The sequence below is a fragment of the Trachemys scripta genome, chromosome 1, assembly GCF_013100865.1.
Source record: "Trachemys scripta elegans isolate TJP31775 chromosome 1, CAS_Tse_1.0, whole genome shotgun sequence".
Classification (NCBI taxonomy): Eukaryota; Metazoa; Chordata; order Testudines; family Emydidae; genus Trachemys; species Trachemys scripta.
Window position 1 is genome coordinate 91,395,224 of NC_048298.1, and position 13,344 is coordinate 91,408,567.

Genomic DNA, 13,344 nt, shown 5'->3' on the forward strand with positions numbered 1-13,344 from the left:
GCTCGGAACAAGCGACAGCTACGAAACTTTCGTATATTATTTACGTAATATGCCGCTTGGCCAGGGTTTTCCTCACAGTTCGTAGGTGGGTTACATGATTGGCATTTTGCGCAGTCGAATTTCGGGAATAGGGAGAGCGTTGTCTCCACACGCAAAAAGCCGACTCAGCTACCAGGCACTACGTAATTTGCGTACACTGTTCTGTTTTTTTCCGGCCTCGTACGTACCCGGATTTCGAGAATAGGCGCAGCGGCATTCACCCCCTCCCCCCGGCTATTCAGGGACGGAGTTTACGCAAAGTTCAAGCCGCCCTTAACGTAAGTAGAGCGGGCTAGGGCGGCGGCGGCCATTTTGTGCCGGGAGTCCGGAGGAAGAGGACGCTGTCTTGTCTCCGCGCTCGACGGGCCCTGACGCTAACCGAGCCGCTCTCGGCCCCGCGAACCAATCCCGGCCGGATCTCTAGCCTCCCCGCCCCCTCCCCCGGGAAGTGAGGCGACCAAGGGCGACTCCGCCGGGACACAACTGCCGCCGCCGGCCGAGCCCCCCGCCCCGCGCCGCCCCCAGCTCGCGCCCCTCGGTGCCCCCTCTGCGGGAAAATGCGAGGCTTCGGAGACCGGGGCCGCGACCGTGACCGCGGCGGGTAAGAGGCCCGGGGTGCGGCAGCCCGGTGTGGAGGAGGGTCGGGGTGGGGCGGAGAAGCCGGGCAAGGCCCCGAGACTTGGGCGGGGGGTGCTCGATCCCCGGCGGGAGGGGGCCTAGCCTAGGTCGGGGCCTCGGAGTCAGGGTCACGTCCTAGGGCCACGGGAAGGGCTGGGTCCGGGCCTGTGAGGAGCCGAGTGACGGGCTGGGAACCCGGAACTGGGGGTGCCCGCGATGGGAGGAGCCCGGTGGGATCCGGGGTGGGGGAGGGGGACGGTGAGGGGCTCTGGGTAGCCACAAGGTGTGGAAGGAATCGCCCCCGCACACCGTTGTTCCTGCTCTGCAGTGTTTGGTGCGAGAAGACAGGGAAGTTTCTCCTGTGGCTGGCAGGATACTTCTTCCCTGTCCCTAGGCCTGATTTCATGGCCTTTAGGGGTGAGGGCTTTGACTTTGCCTTTCCTTCCTCCACACTGTTCCCACTTCGCGCCGTAGGGATCTCTCTTCCTCTACCTGCTAACCTCGCTTTAGAAGCCTTTGCTCACCATGGACGACACACATAACTTGTAGAGTGGGCTGGACCTGATCACTTCTCCGAATGTTATTACCATTAAAATGACCCGAAAGATTGCTGTTAAGTAACAATACATCTCTGCAGTATTCCCAGCCCCTGCTGACTGAGGGAGTGGAAACAGACCTGAAGTTGAACGTGGGTCTCTTGTGTAGTAGCAGAGCCCTGATCCCAGGGACCATGGCCCTGGATTAAGCCTCAGGAGTGTGTCCAGGGTTGGGAAAAAGAAATCAGCAATCAAACACAATCTTCCATATTGCTGTGCAAAGGCCTAACAATTTGGTTCCCTGCTCTTTTTATTATTCTTGATATCACTTATCATGGGGCCTCATTCAGTTTAGGAGAATCAGGTTCAGTTGAGCTCTGATTTTTGGGAGCAAAACAAAAGTATAAGAAATCATCCAATATCATAAAATGCTTGATAGAAAATATATAAATGGCCCAGGGTTGTTGTTTGTGGTGGTGTGGTGTTTTTTTGTTTTAGTAGAAGGGGGTTAAGAAATGGCAGTACCCCAAGATTTCCCTGAAAAAGACAAGTAGTGGGGATTAAAAAGGAGGAATCAGGCCCTGAGAGAGAGCAAATAATAAAATATACTCGCTGCTCCTCTTATTTCTTCTTTGATGATTGATTTTTAAGTCAGGAAAAATGCCTGCTTGTCCCATTTAAATTTATTTCCCCCTTTACTTTAGGTGACGTTCAAGAATGTTTTCCTTGCACATGGAAGGGCTTGTTAACATTATCTTTCCTAGTAGAGCAGGGGAAGCTAGGAGTTCCACTCTAATTTTATATTCACATCCTACATACATACAAACAACCCCCTTATGAAATAAAAAGATCCTTTCAGTTGTATTGCAGAGAAGAGGGCCCCACAGATACTTAAAGGGGGACTATCCAAATTTTAAGGCATCAGCATTTGACCTGCCTTGACATTTACATGATCTCATTTGGGATAAAGAGATGTTTCTTCTTTTTAAGAACTTTGCTTTCAGATTTTAAGCCATCATTGGTGTAGAACCTACAAAAGCACAATACTTTGTTCTCTTTAGAATTTTGCTGACGTTGTTACACATTGCATCATCAAAATGTATTGTGACAGGGTTTAGAGTGACCACAGGAAAGGTAATTTAAAATCTTATTTCATCTCCATGCTAAATGAAGAGATGAGAAAAATATTGTAATCAAATAGAAAAGGACAGAATCGGGAATGGGGAAACTACTTGACAATGGATTTTTTTTTTTAAAAAAAAGTTTAATTCACATAAATGCATAAGTAATGGGCTTTGGCCCTGATGTTATTCCAAGTACTACTTTGCTTTGTTGCATATCTTTATGAACTGCTACAAAAATCTCACAAAACTTAGTTTTCTGTAATATCAAAAACTGGGTTGCATTTGTCTATATCTATATTGTAAATTTGTTTTGATATCGAAAACTCTGTTCCTGGACAGTTTTGTACCAGAAGTTCAGCACATCATGACTTTTTTTGAAAAAATCATTTCTGAGATGTAAAACAATATTTCTAATGATTGCAGTCATCAAAAATTGTATGGTGGTATTTGAAAGATAATTGGGTACTCCACCCAGTGTGCTGGACAAACTCCAGTTGGATGTTTACTTTCTGTTTACTGTTCATTCCTGTTGTAGGGCAAACTAGATCTGGAATTTTTCTTTGCTTCTTGTCATCTGCAACTCATTCAGGACTTTTTAGGACTGGGATGGTGCAGTTTTACTTTGACACTTGAATAAGCTGCTGCTGCATTCAATTCTGGAGATGGCTGCATTTCATTATTGGTGAAGTGATCACTCAATATCTAAGACCAATTTGGACTCAGTCACTTCTGAATCAGGGAAAATGAAATAACTCTATGCAAGTAAATAGAATTACTTGAGATTTACATCAGTGTAACTGGAATTGTAATCTGTTCCATATCAGTATGTAAAATGTCGGTTACCTCAGGATCAGTGAATGAAATGATACATATTGGGGTATTATAAATGCTAAAAGACTCACTTTTTGGAAAGCCAATCTAAAGCTATATTGTGTATAAGCAAAGCAACATGGAATTGAAATTCTGCGAACTGCATCGTGGTTTTGTTTATTGATGACACTAAAGCAAACAATGTCCAAATATCTAAGGCTCTGAATTTGCAAGCATTCATGCATATATTTAATTTTTACTCACCTATGTAGTCCTATTGCCTTCATCAGAAAAATTACTCAGGTGCACACCTTCAGGTTCTAAACTAGCATAGTCTGAAGAATGTATTTAATGATTGTGAAATGCTCCTGTAACTAGTAACTTACATTGACAGTCCTAAGAAGTCATAAAAGATTCAAATCACTATTTAATTACAGATGGTTGTAAACTACTTTTTATATGTTTTATAGTGTTAAATATGATAAAAGTAAATAAGCAGCCGTTTTAGCAATCTGATACGGAATAGAACTACATTTACAGAAAGGAGAAAAGGGCTGTCAAGACTGCAGCTTAAGCAACATTTTTGAACCTATAACTTTATAGTTAATTTGATGTTGGTTAAAACACTTGCCTTCTACAAGTGTAATCCCGTTTCCCGTTCTGCTTTCTCTGAGTTCTGCTCTGTATTATCACTCTAGCTTCTCTTGGGAAATAACTTTCAGAGGACACTTATTTAACATTTAAAACATTTCCTTGCCAATATTACAAATAAAACCATGGATTATTAAAACAAAAACACTTACATCTAATTTAGTTTTGACCAGAGTGTAAATTTAAACATTTTTTTCTCAGCTTGGATCAAGTAAACCTTTTTTGTTGATAGTTTCTAGTTAGTTTCATTTTCTGGTACTCCAGTATTAGCATAATATTCAGTTGTTTCGATGGAAATACTGCAGGAGTCTTTATTCAATTGGAGTTTTAAAAAAATCAAACACTCTTTCTTGTCTACATATTTTTCAAAAGCTTATTCTTTATCATACCTAAATTTAGAATAGCGTTTGACCTGACACTATTTAAAATAGCAGCTTCTATTGAAATCTGGCACAATAGTGAAACAATAACAGGTTTTTCTAAGAACTATTTAAAAGATGTACTATTAAGTAAACATTTATAATTATAATAGCTAAACACTTCATGCCAATCTGTGCTTCAGTTTTCAATACTTCCCAACTGTGGTGTAGGCCAGAAAAAACATGTTTATTCTCCTTTGGATAAGTGAATAATTACATATAAATCCCCACCTCTTTTAAAAATAAATAAAAATTAAAAGCAGGGTGGAGTGTATTCCTTATGTAGCAGATAAACTGTACTAATTTCTGAGTAGCTCTGCCAGGTATTAAAGAATAAAAACTGACATTTTATTTTCTCTCGAGACTTTCTCAGAAGTGTCTAAGAAATGGGACTCAGTTTTTTCCCCCCATCCAAATATTTCTGCTGTGACCCTGGTCAAAATTGTGGCTGCTTTGTAATTGCTTCAGATCTGCCTAGCAAAAACTCTGATACTGACATCAGCTTTTCTCTGTGCTTTATTTGTACGTTGACTGGGGCATATTGATGAGGAGGGAAAGAAAAGGTGAAAGAGGAATGATGAAATAGTTACTTTTAATGTAGAATCTAACATCATTGGAGGAGTGGTAATTGGGCGATAGACTTTACTGAAGGGAGCAAGAGTACTGAAGACCTTCCCAACTCTTGTGTCTAGCAGTATTTTAAGGGCATTTTCAGAGTAACTAAAATTTCAATATTTATTTTAACTTAAAGATAACTATAAAAGCATCTGAGGAATCTACAAATGCCAGAGCTGTGAAATCCTTTTATAAATTGTTTTTTAAAAACTTATGTTGGTACCCCCAGGTTTGGTAGTCCTCTGCCCCCAAAGAAATTTGGTAATCCAGGGGAGCGTCTACGCAAAAAGAAGTGGGACCTGAATGAGCTGCCCAAATTTGAGAAGAACTTTTATGTGGAGCATCCAGAAGTGGCCAGGCTAACCCCCGTAAGTTTCCTTCTCCTGTCCTTTCCGTTTTCAGTGCACCAGAGAATCTTTAAAAGTGGGAAAATTGGGGATATGCAGACTATATTCTAATTGTATTTTCCCGTATTGTTTTATATATACACTTTGGAGAAAGGTATTTTGAGTGCTTGCTCATGTCCATTCCAATGTAGGTGTGTGCTCGCACTGCCACTGGAAAATTTTTCCCTTGGTGGTATCTGTTGGGTTGGCACTGGTGCCCCCTAGAGTCATGTGCTCATAGTGCCAGTGTAAAGGTTCTGCTGACCCGCAACTCCCTTAGTTCCTTTTTATTGCCTGTCACAGTCACTGGAACTTCACCTTGTTCCTGATTTTTTCCACAAGTACTCCTCTCAGTGGACTTTGATTGTAATAGTTATCTTCGTTCGTAGTAGTAATGTTTCAGTTGTTAAGTTAGTTAGGGTACGTCTTCACTACCTGCCAATTCGGCAGGTAGTAATCGATCTATCAGGGATAGATTTATTGCATCTCGTCTAGATATGATAAATCGATCCCCAAACGTGCTCCCCGTTGACTCTGGAACTCCACCAGAGCGAGAAGTGGAAGTGGAGTCCCCTGTGGAGCGCCACCAAGCGCTGCTGAACACCCCCCACCCCCCGGAGCGCCGCTGCCGAACCCCCCTCCCCCCCCCATCAACCCCGGAACTCCACCAGAGCAAGAGGCGGAAGCGGAGTCGATGGGGGAGCCGTGGCTGTTGATCCCGCACCGTGAGGACCCGAGATAAATCGATCTAAGATATGTCGACTTCAACTACGCTATTCTCGTAGCTGAAATTGCATATCTTAGATCGATTCCCCCTCCCTTCCTCCCAGTGTAGACCAGCCCTTAGATTAGCAAACCCTGCTCAGCGGAACTAGTCCTTCCTGGCACCGGGGAGCGCCTTGTGCTTCATGCCACAAACTGAAGCCTGTCAGTGACCCCCATTCCAGCTGCCTTAAGTGCCTGGGGGAAGCTCACATGTGGGAGCACTTCAGAATCTGCAGACGCTTCAAGGCCTGCACCAAAAAAGAAACGGACACCAGGCTTTGGTTCCTCCTAGGAGGCAGCACTTTGCCCTCCTTCAGAGCCTAGTCACTCGGACTTGGTGCCGAGTACTTCAGCCTCAATAAGCACCCTGGCTTCTGTCAGGAACACTCAGTGCCATTCCACACTTCTGGCGCTGAAAAAGACGCTGCTTCTTCTTGGGACTCCCAGCACCATCCATCATCCTACGTGCCAAAGATGATCACTCTGGCAAGGAACTTTCTGCACTGTTCTCCATCGCCAGTGCTGAGAAAGAAACCGAAGACGTGGACAGGGTGCGATCCCTAACTCCAAAGTCCATGAGGCAAAGAGACGCTAACAGAGTGCGACCCATGCCGGGCCACTCTGAGACCCCTGCAACTTGCCTGATGCTGTTGACTTTGGCCCCAGAATGGACACCCTTGAGGCTGGCACCGATGGACTCTCCGCCATACTCAGACATGACTCGGAGCCATCAGAGCTCTGCTGCCCTTGCAATACCATCTGTGCCAGAGGTGTTTGAGGCTGCGAGACATTTACTATCTCTCCAGGTACCACCATCCCCTGCCGTATGGGAGATGTCAGTGGTGGCAAGAGCTCCCATGGCACCAAGGCCCCAGGTGCTGTCATAAGGGAAACCAGTCATCCTGGGGCAGCCCCGGTCTCCTCCCTCCTGGCACTGTTTCCCGGTAGCAGTCGGCACCACTCCACTCTGGTTGCCTGGAAGGGAATCCTTGGAGGCGGAGTCATACGTCTCCTGCAGAAGCCGGCACCAACACTCTAGCCAACATCACTCAATGGCTGACATGGGCCAGGGCATCCCTCCTGCGGTTTGGCCACCAGCACAGTGGCAAATGGAACCTCTGGGTTTTTCCTTCAGTCTAGGGTTCATAGTCCATAAGGTCTTACTCCATTGTATTGGAATCTAGAGCACCCCCAGTGCCGTCCTAGGAGCAGGACCCAGATCTAGGTACCGAGCCTGGGGCTGAATATCAAGACCTGGCACCATGAAACCCGTCCTGTGCTGAGAGCAAGGAGCAGTGCCCCCTGTATGCGCAGGTTTTCTCTTCCTCCTCTCCAAATGAGGCAGTGATGGGAACGGACATTGTGTCCTCTCAGGTTGATTACAGGGCGCATAAGTAGCTCCTCAAAAGAGTAGCACAAAACCTGTGGCTCCAGGTAGAGGCGATAAAGGAGTCCTCACATCCTCTGGTGGATATACTAGCTGCATCGGTCCCCTCGAGTGACTTTGCCCTTCAATGAGGCTACTATGGACCCCATCCAGGCCTTAGGGCAGACCACAGCATTCCTTCAGCCGATGGCAAAAAGGGTGGAGAAAAAGTACTTTTTTTCCAGCTAAAGAGGTACGCTCATCCACCACCAGGCTCACTGGTATAGTATCAGCAGCCAACGAGGAGTGACAGTGTCAGCAAGGTCCAAGGCCAAGGATGCCGAAACTAGACCTTTTTGACAGAAAGGTCTATTCAGCTGGCAGCCTCCAGCTCAGCAAGTGCTCCTGAGCAACTGTGATTTTAATTCCTGGGACTGTGTGGCAAAACGTAAAGAATTATTACTGTAGGAGTCCAGATGCGAATTTGCAGCCCTAGTTGAGGGAAGATTAGTGGTAAGGGTGTCCTTGCAGGATGCCTTGGATGCGGCAGACTCTGCAGCCTGATCCGTGGTCTCAGTGGTGGCAATGTGGAGAAGCTCCTGGCTTCACTCCTCGGGCCCACCCCATGAGATGCAGCAGACATTGCAGGACCTTCCTTTCCAGGATACATTGCTCTTTTTGGAGCGGGCAGACTCCAAACTGGACAGCCTGAAGGACATGAGAGCCACGCTGAAGTCCCTAGGGCTGCGTACACCAGCTCCCTCTAGGAAATACTTCAGGCCCCAACCAGCTACTGGTTTCTTCCAGACACCTGCCTCGTCACTCTACAGTAAGAGGGAGGAGCAGGGGCTATAGGAGAAGACCTCCGCCCCAGTCTTCGTTTGGGGGGTGGGGTGCGACACCGGGCAGTATCTAAGCAGGCCTTTTGATAGGACACTTTGGTACGACGTACCGGGAAAATTTGTGGAGCCAGTTTCCTAATTTTTTTTTTTTTTTTTTTTGAACAGATTATCCCACTTCTATCAGGCGTGGGCCCGTATTACTTTGGATCTCAGGGTGCTATGCACAGTAGCACTGGGACACACCCTTCAGTTCAGTTGTTCCCCTCCTTCCAACCCCCTCTCCCTGTTCCTCTTCAGGGACCCTTCTCACAAACAGCTTCTAGCCCAAGAGGTGCAGTCGTTCCTAAGGGTGAGAGCAGTGGAGGAGGTTCCACAGGAGTTAAGGGGCTGGGGGCTCTACTCCATTATTCTCTAATCCCAACAGCCAACGGCAGTTTCAGACCAATTCTGGACCTGTGAAACCACAACAGATCTATGAAAAAGCTCAAGTTCCGCTGGTTTCCTTGGCCTCCATCATCCTCTCCCTGGATCCAGGGCATTGGTATGCCGCCCTCGATTTGAAGGATGCTTTCTTTTACATTTCAGTCTTTCAGGGACACAGAAGGTTCCTCAGATTTATTGTGAATCATGTGCTCCTGTTCAACCTATCAGTGGCCCCTCAGATGTTCATGAAGTGCATGGCAGTTATGGCAGCCTTCCTGAGGAGACAAGGGGTTCACATCTACCCTTACCTCGGTGACTGGCTGATCAAAGATCAGACCTTGCCCAGGTGGAATCCAATATAAAGTTAATACAGTCAACATTCCAGGACTTAGGTCTGCTAATAAATGTGCAGAAGTCTACTCTCTCCCTGGTTCAAAGAATAGAATTCATCGGGGCGATCCTCAACTTGGTCCCAGACAAAGCCTTCCTCCTGGAAGCTCGATTCCCAGCAATAGGGATGCTTATCGAGAACCTCCGAAATCACCATAGCACCTCTTCAGGCGTGGTTGGCATCTGTATACTCAATGGGCCAACACCACGTAGACACGGTCATCCAGTGATCACCTCCCTTCTTTGGTGGTTGGACCCACTGGCAATGTTTGCAGGAATCCCATTTTCAGGATCCCAACCATCAGTGTCTCCCATAGCAGATGCTTCTCGAATGGGCTCGGGAGCTCACTTAGGGTCCCTCAGAACCTCTAGTCTCCAGAAGAGCTCTCACTACACGTCGTCGGGGGAACTTTTGCCTGGGCTGCCAAGCATTCCAACCCCACATGGCGGGCAAGTGCATGTGAGTTCTCACAAACAACACAACGGTGATGTTCTATATCAACAGGCAGGGTGGCGCACGCTCCTCTCACCTGTGCCAAGAAGCACTTTGCTTGTGGGAATTCTGCTTCACCCACTCAATCCACCTCGAAGCCTCTTATCTCCCGGGGTCACAGAACAAGTTAACGGACTACAACAGCTGATCTTTCTCCAGCCATCACAAGCGGTCCATCCATCCAGATGTTTTAAAACGCATTTTCCAGAAGTGGGGGGACTCCCCAGATCTGTTCATGATGAAGCACAACAGGAAGTGTCTCCAGTTCTGCTCCTTCATGGTTCACAGTCCGCAGTTACTTGCAGATGTCTCTTTTCTCCCTTGGATGGGCTATCTTTTCTACACATTCCCTCCCATTTCTCTCATACACGAGGCCTTGCTGAGGGTCAGAAGGGACGAAGCGTGTCTTATCCTGACTTGGCCATGTCTGCACTGGTTCACCACGGTCCTAGACCTTTTAGTAGAAACGCCAATCCGTCCGCCAGCATTTCCAGACCTGATCTTCCAGGACCATGGCCATCTAAGTCATCCAAACCTCAAGTCCCTTTGTCTCATGGTCTGGAAGCTCTGTGGCTGAACCTCACAGAGCTAGCATGCTGAGGGCTGGTTTGCAAGATGCTTTTAGGGAGCAGAAAATCCTCCACTAGAGCCACTTACCTGGCAGAGTGGAAAAGATTCTCGATCTGGTCTACGAAGAAAGGTGCTACACCTACACAGTTAACTCTACATTCATTCTAGATTACTTGCTGCACTTGAAACAGGAAGGTCTAACCATGTCATCTATTAGGTCCATCTAGCTGCATTCTTGGCCTTTCACCCATGGGTGAACAGCTGTTCCGTTTTCTCAAAATCCATTTGCAGTTGGTTTCTTAAGGCCATGAGAAATTGTATTCCCATGTATGGCAACCAGTCCCTCCCTAGGATCTCAACTTGGTGTTGGCAAGGCTAACAGAACCTTCATTTGAACTGTTGGCAACATGCTCTCTGCTGTACCTGTTCTGGAAGGTGGCCTTCCTGGTGGACATTACTTCAGAACCACCCCACACGATACTCTTCAAGGACAAGGTCCAGTTGTGTCTGCATCCGTCCTTCCTCCCTAAGGTGATTTCACAATTCCATAGTAACTGGGATATCTTCCTACTGGTCTCCAAAGCCTCATGTCAACAGGAGGAACAGAGGCTCCACTTGCTGGACATCAGACGTGCACTAGCCTTCAACGTAGAAAGGACTACATGATTTTGGAAATCTATTCAGCTATTTGTAGCCATTGTACACAGGATGAAAGATCTTCCAGTCTCAGCCCAGAGAATTTCATCATGGATCACCTCCTGTATTCGTACATGATACGATGTGGCCCCTCTCCTCCTGAACTGGTGACGTATTCCACAGGGGCCTAAGCATCTTTGGCAGCATTTATGGCTCAAGTTCCTATCCAGGACGTTTGTAGAGTGGCATTGTGGTCGTCAGTTCACACTTTTGTATCTCACTACACCATCACCCAGCAGGCTAGAGATGATACTGGGTTTGGCCGAGTGGTATTACAATCAGCATATTAGAGAGCACACGAAGAAGAAGAAAAAATGGTTACTAACCTTGCATAACTGTTCTTAGAGATGTGGTGTTCATGTCCATTCCAAGCCCCCGTACTCCCCTCCTGTCCCTCTGTTGGAGTTAGCCAGCAAGAAGGAACTGAAGGGGCTGTGGGTCAGCGGGACCCTTTATACCAGACTTTTTCATCTGTCCTGTGTGCTTCCGAATTTCCTTTTTCCCCATTGTTAAATTGGATTTTAAATACAAGACTTCAATTTAATGATTTTCTAATCCATCATCTCCTTGGTTGACCTGTCTGGTTCTATTAGTGAGGCATATCTGATGCCATGATTTATTATTGTGGATAGGAGCTACATTATTGCAAGCACTACATCAGGAAAGTTTTTGAACAAACTAAACAGTTGAAGGAAAACAAAACACAACAGTTCGTTGGAATCACAGATGCTGCTGCTAATGGATGAGAAATTTAGGAACAGTCTGTTGCCCTTTTCATAATTTATTTTAATCCTATTTTTCCCGTTTTTTTTCCCTTTAGACCCCCCCCATACAGAAAATAATTCAGTTTATTATACTCCTTTTATCTTTTTAATCACCTTTCTTGACAAATTCCATACACCCTCCATAGGAAATAGGGTTTGTTTTTGTTTTTTTGTTTTTTTTATGTTCATATAAGTGCTCAGCTGTAGGATGCACACACCTGTGTGCTCAGTCGGAAGACTGAATCAGCAAGGTCCTCATCTTCACACTATGCAGCCTCGTGCCTCAAGCAAGGATATGTAGAGAGGCACAGATCTGCTGCTGCTGCAGTTCCTTCTCAGACACCTGCAGCTCAAGACAGCAAATGCGTGTCCACTGCGTCCTAGAAGCTCTTTCCAGCCTGTGTTGTACTTATTTATTTCCTCTTACTTTGCACAAGATTGTGCTTTGGAGGGAGGGGGATTCCACCATCTCAGTTTCTTGGGAACATTTCCTTGGCCTTTCTCTTCAACCTAGTTTCTGAGGTATGCCAAAGGCCCCAGAATTCAAATCCTGCCAGACCTGCAATACATTTTTCCCCCAAAGGCAAAAGGTTTTCTAGCTGTCTTCGGTGTCCCAGAGACTCTCACGTCCCATCCAAGTGCAAAGTTTGCACTGGGTTTAAGAACAGGTTTCACAAAGAAATGTTCTTGAAATCAGGGGAGTTTGTGTGCCAGTGTTTTTCCCACAACATTCAGGGTCACACTACTAGAGTAATGGATGGACAACAGGGTGGATGTGTACTATATAAATTGGGGGGGGGGGAGCAAAATCCCAGTCTTTGTGCATAGAGTTACTAAAACTATGGAACTGGTGTATTGCCTATCACATAGAGATCTCCACAGGATCATGTGTGGGAGCTCAATAATCTGATCTGCCACAGCAACTGTGAAGCATAGGGCCCCCCCATAGTGGATCTCTTTGCAAGCCTGACCAGTATGAAATGCCAAATCTTCTGCTCCAAAATGGGATGCAGTTGAACTTCTTTAGGGGAGAACCATTCTAGTCCCCTGGTCCTGTGCTGTTCTCTGTGCCTACCCTGCAGCACCACTAATCCCCAGCACTTTAGTCAAATTGAGGCAGGAGCAAGTGAGGGTCTTCTTAGTAGTACCGTCTTGGCCCAGACAAGGGTGGTACTCATATCTACTCCACTTTTCTGGAGGAATATCTCAACACTTCCCTCTCAGCTGGGAGCTCCTGACACCCCAACTGTGTTTATCTGATGTTCAAGGCTTGGCTTTCAATGGGTCTCAAATTTTAAAATGGGACTGTGTGGTTTAGGTCCAGGCTGTACTTTGAATAGTAGGAAGCCTTCCACATGTAAGACGTACCTGCAGAAGTGGAAACGCTTCCTTTCCTGGTGTTCCTGTCACTCCATATCCATTTCTGAAACTACTCTCTCAAGGATCCTTGGTTGCCTGTTAGAAATTACCGTCTTTTTACCTGAGTTTTCTTTCAGGGTGCACCTAGCAGCTACTATGGCCTTCCATTTGCCTGTTTGAAAAATTGTTTTTGTTTTTGTTCACCCTACCGTGGCCAGATTCTTTAAGGATCTGTCCAACTTTTCCTCATATCTGGAACTCCATATCTCCTGAGGACCTTAACTTGGTCCTCAGTGCCTTAAACTCTCCTTGCCAACCTATGGCCACCTACTCATTCCTTCATCTCTCCGTCAAGACCTCATTCCTGGTAGCTTTTGTCTCAGCTGGAGGCTGATCTGCCTTACACTGCCTTCTGTTGTGACAGGGTCATGTTATGTCCTCATCTTTATTTCCTGCTGAAGGTCAGGATATCAATCTA

The 13,344-nt window shown here is 46.2% G+C and overlaps 1 protein-coding gene across 4 annotated transcripts in view; it reads left to right on the forward strand.

The window, feature by feature from the left end:
- The first annotated feature begins 334 nt into the window (after nt 1–334).
- Nucleotides 335–13,344, forward strand: part of DDX17 (DEAD-box helicase 17) — a 32,529-nt gene continuing 19,519 nt past the window's right edge. For all 4 annotated transcript variants that reach the window (XR_004646532.1, XM_034776580.1, XM_034776603.1 and 1 more), the window contains exons 1-2: nt 335–640; nt 5,042–5,180. Coding sequence is in view for 3 of the 4 variants with exons in the window: in XM_034776580.1 (XP_034632471.1) it covers nt 597–640; nt 5,042–5,180 (183 nt within the window). In the remaining variant the exon portion in view is untranslated. The remainder of the gene's footprint in view (nt 641–5,041; nt 5,181–13,344) is intronic.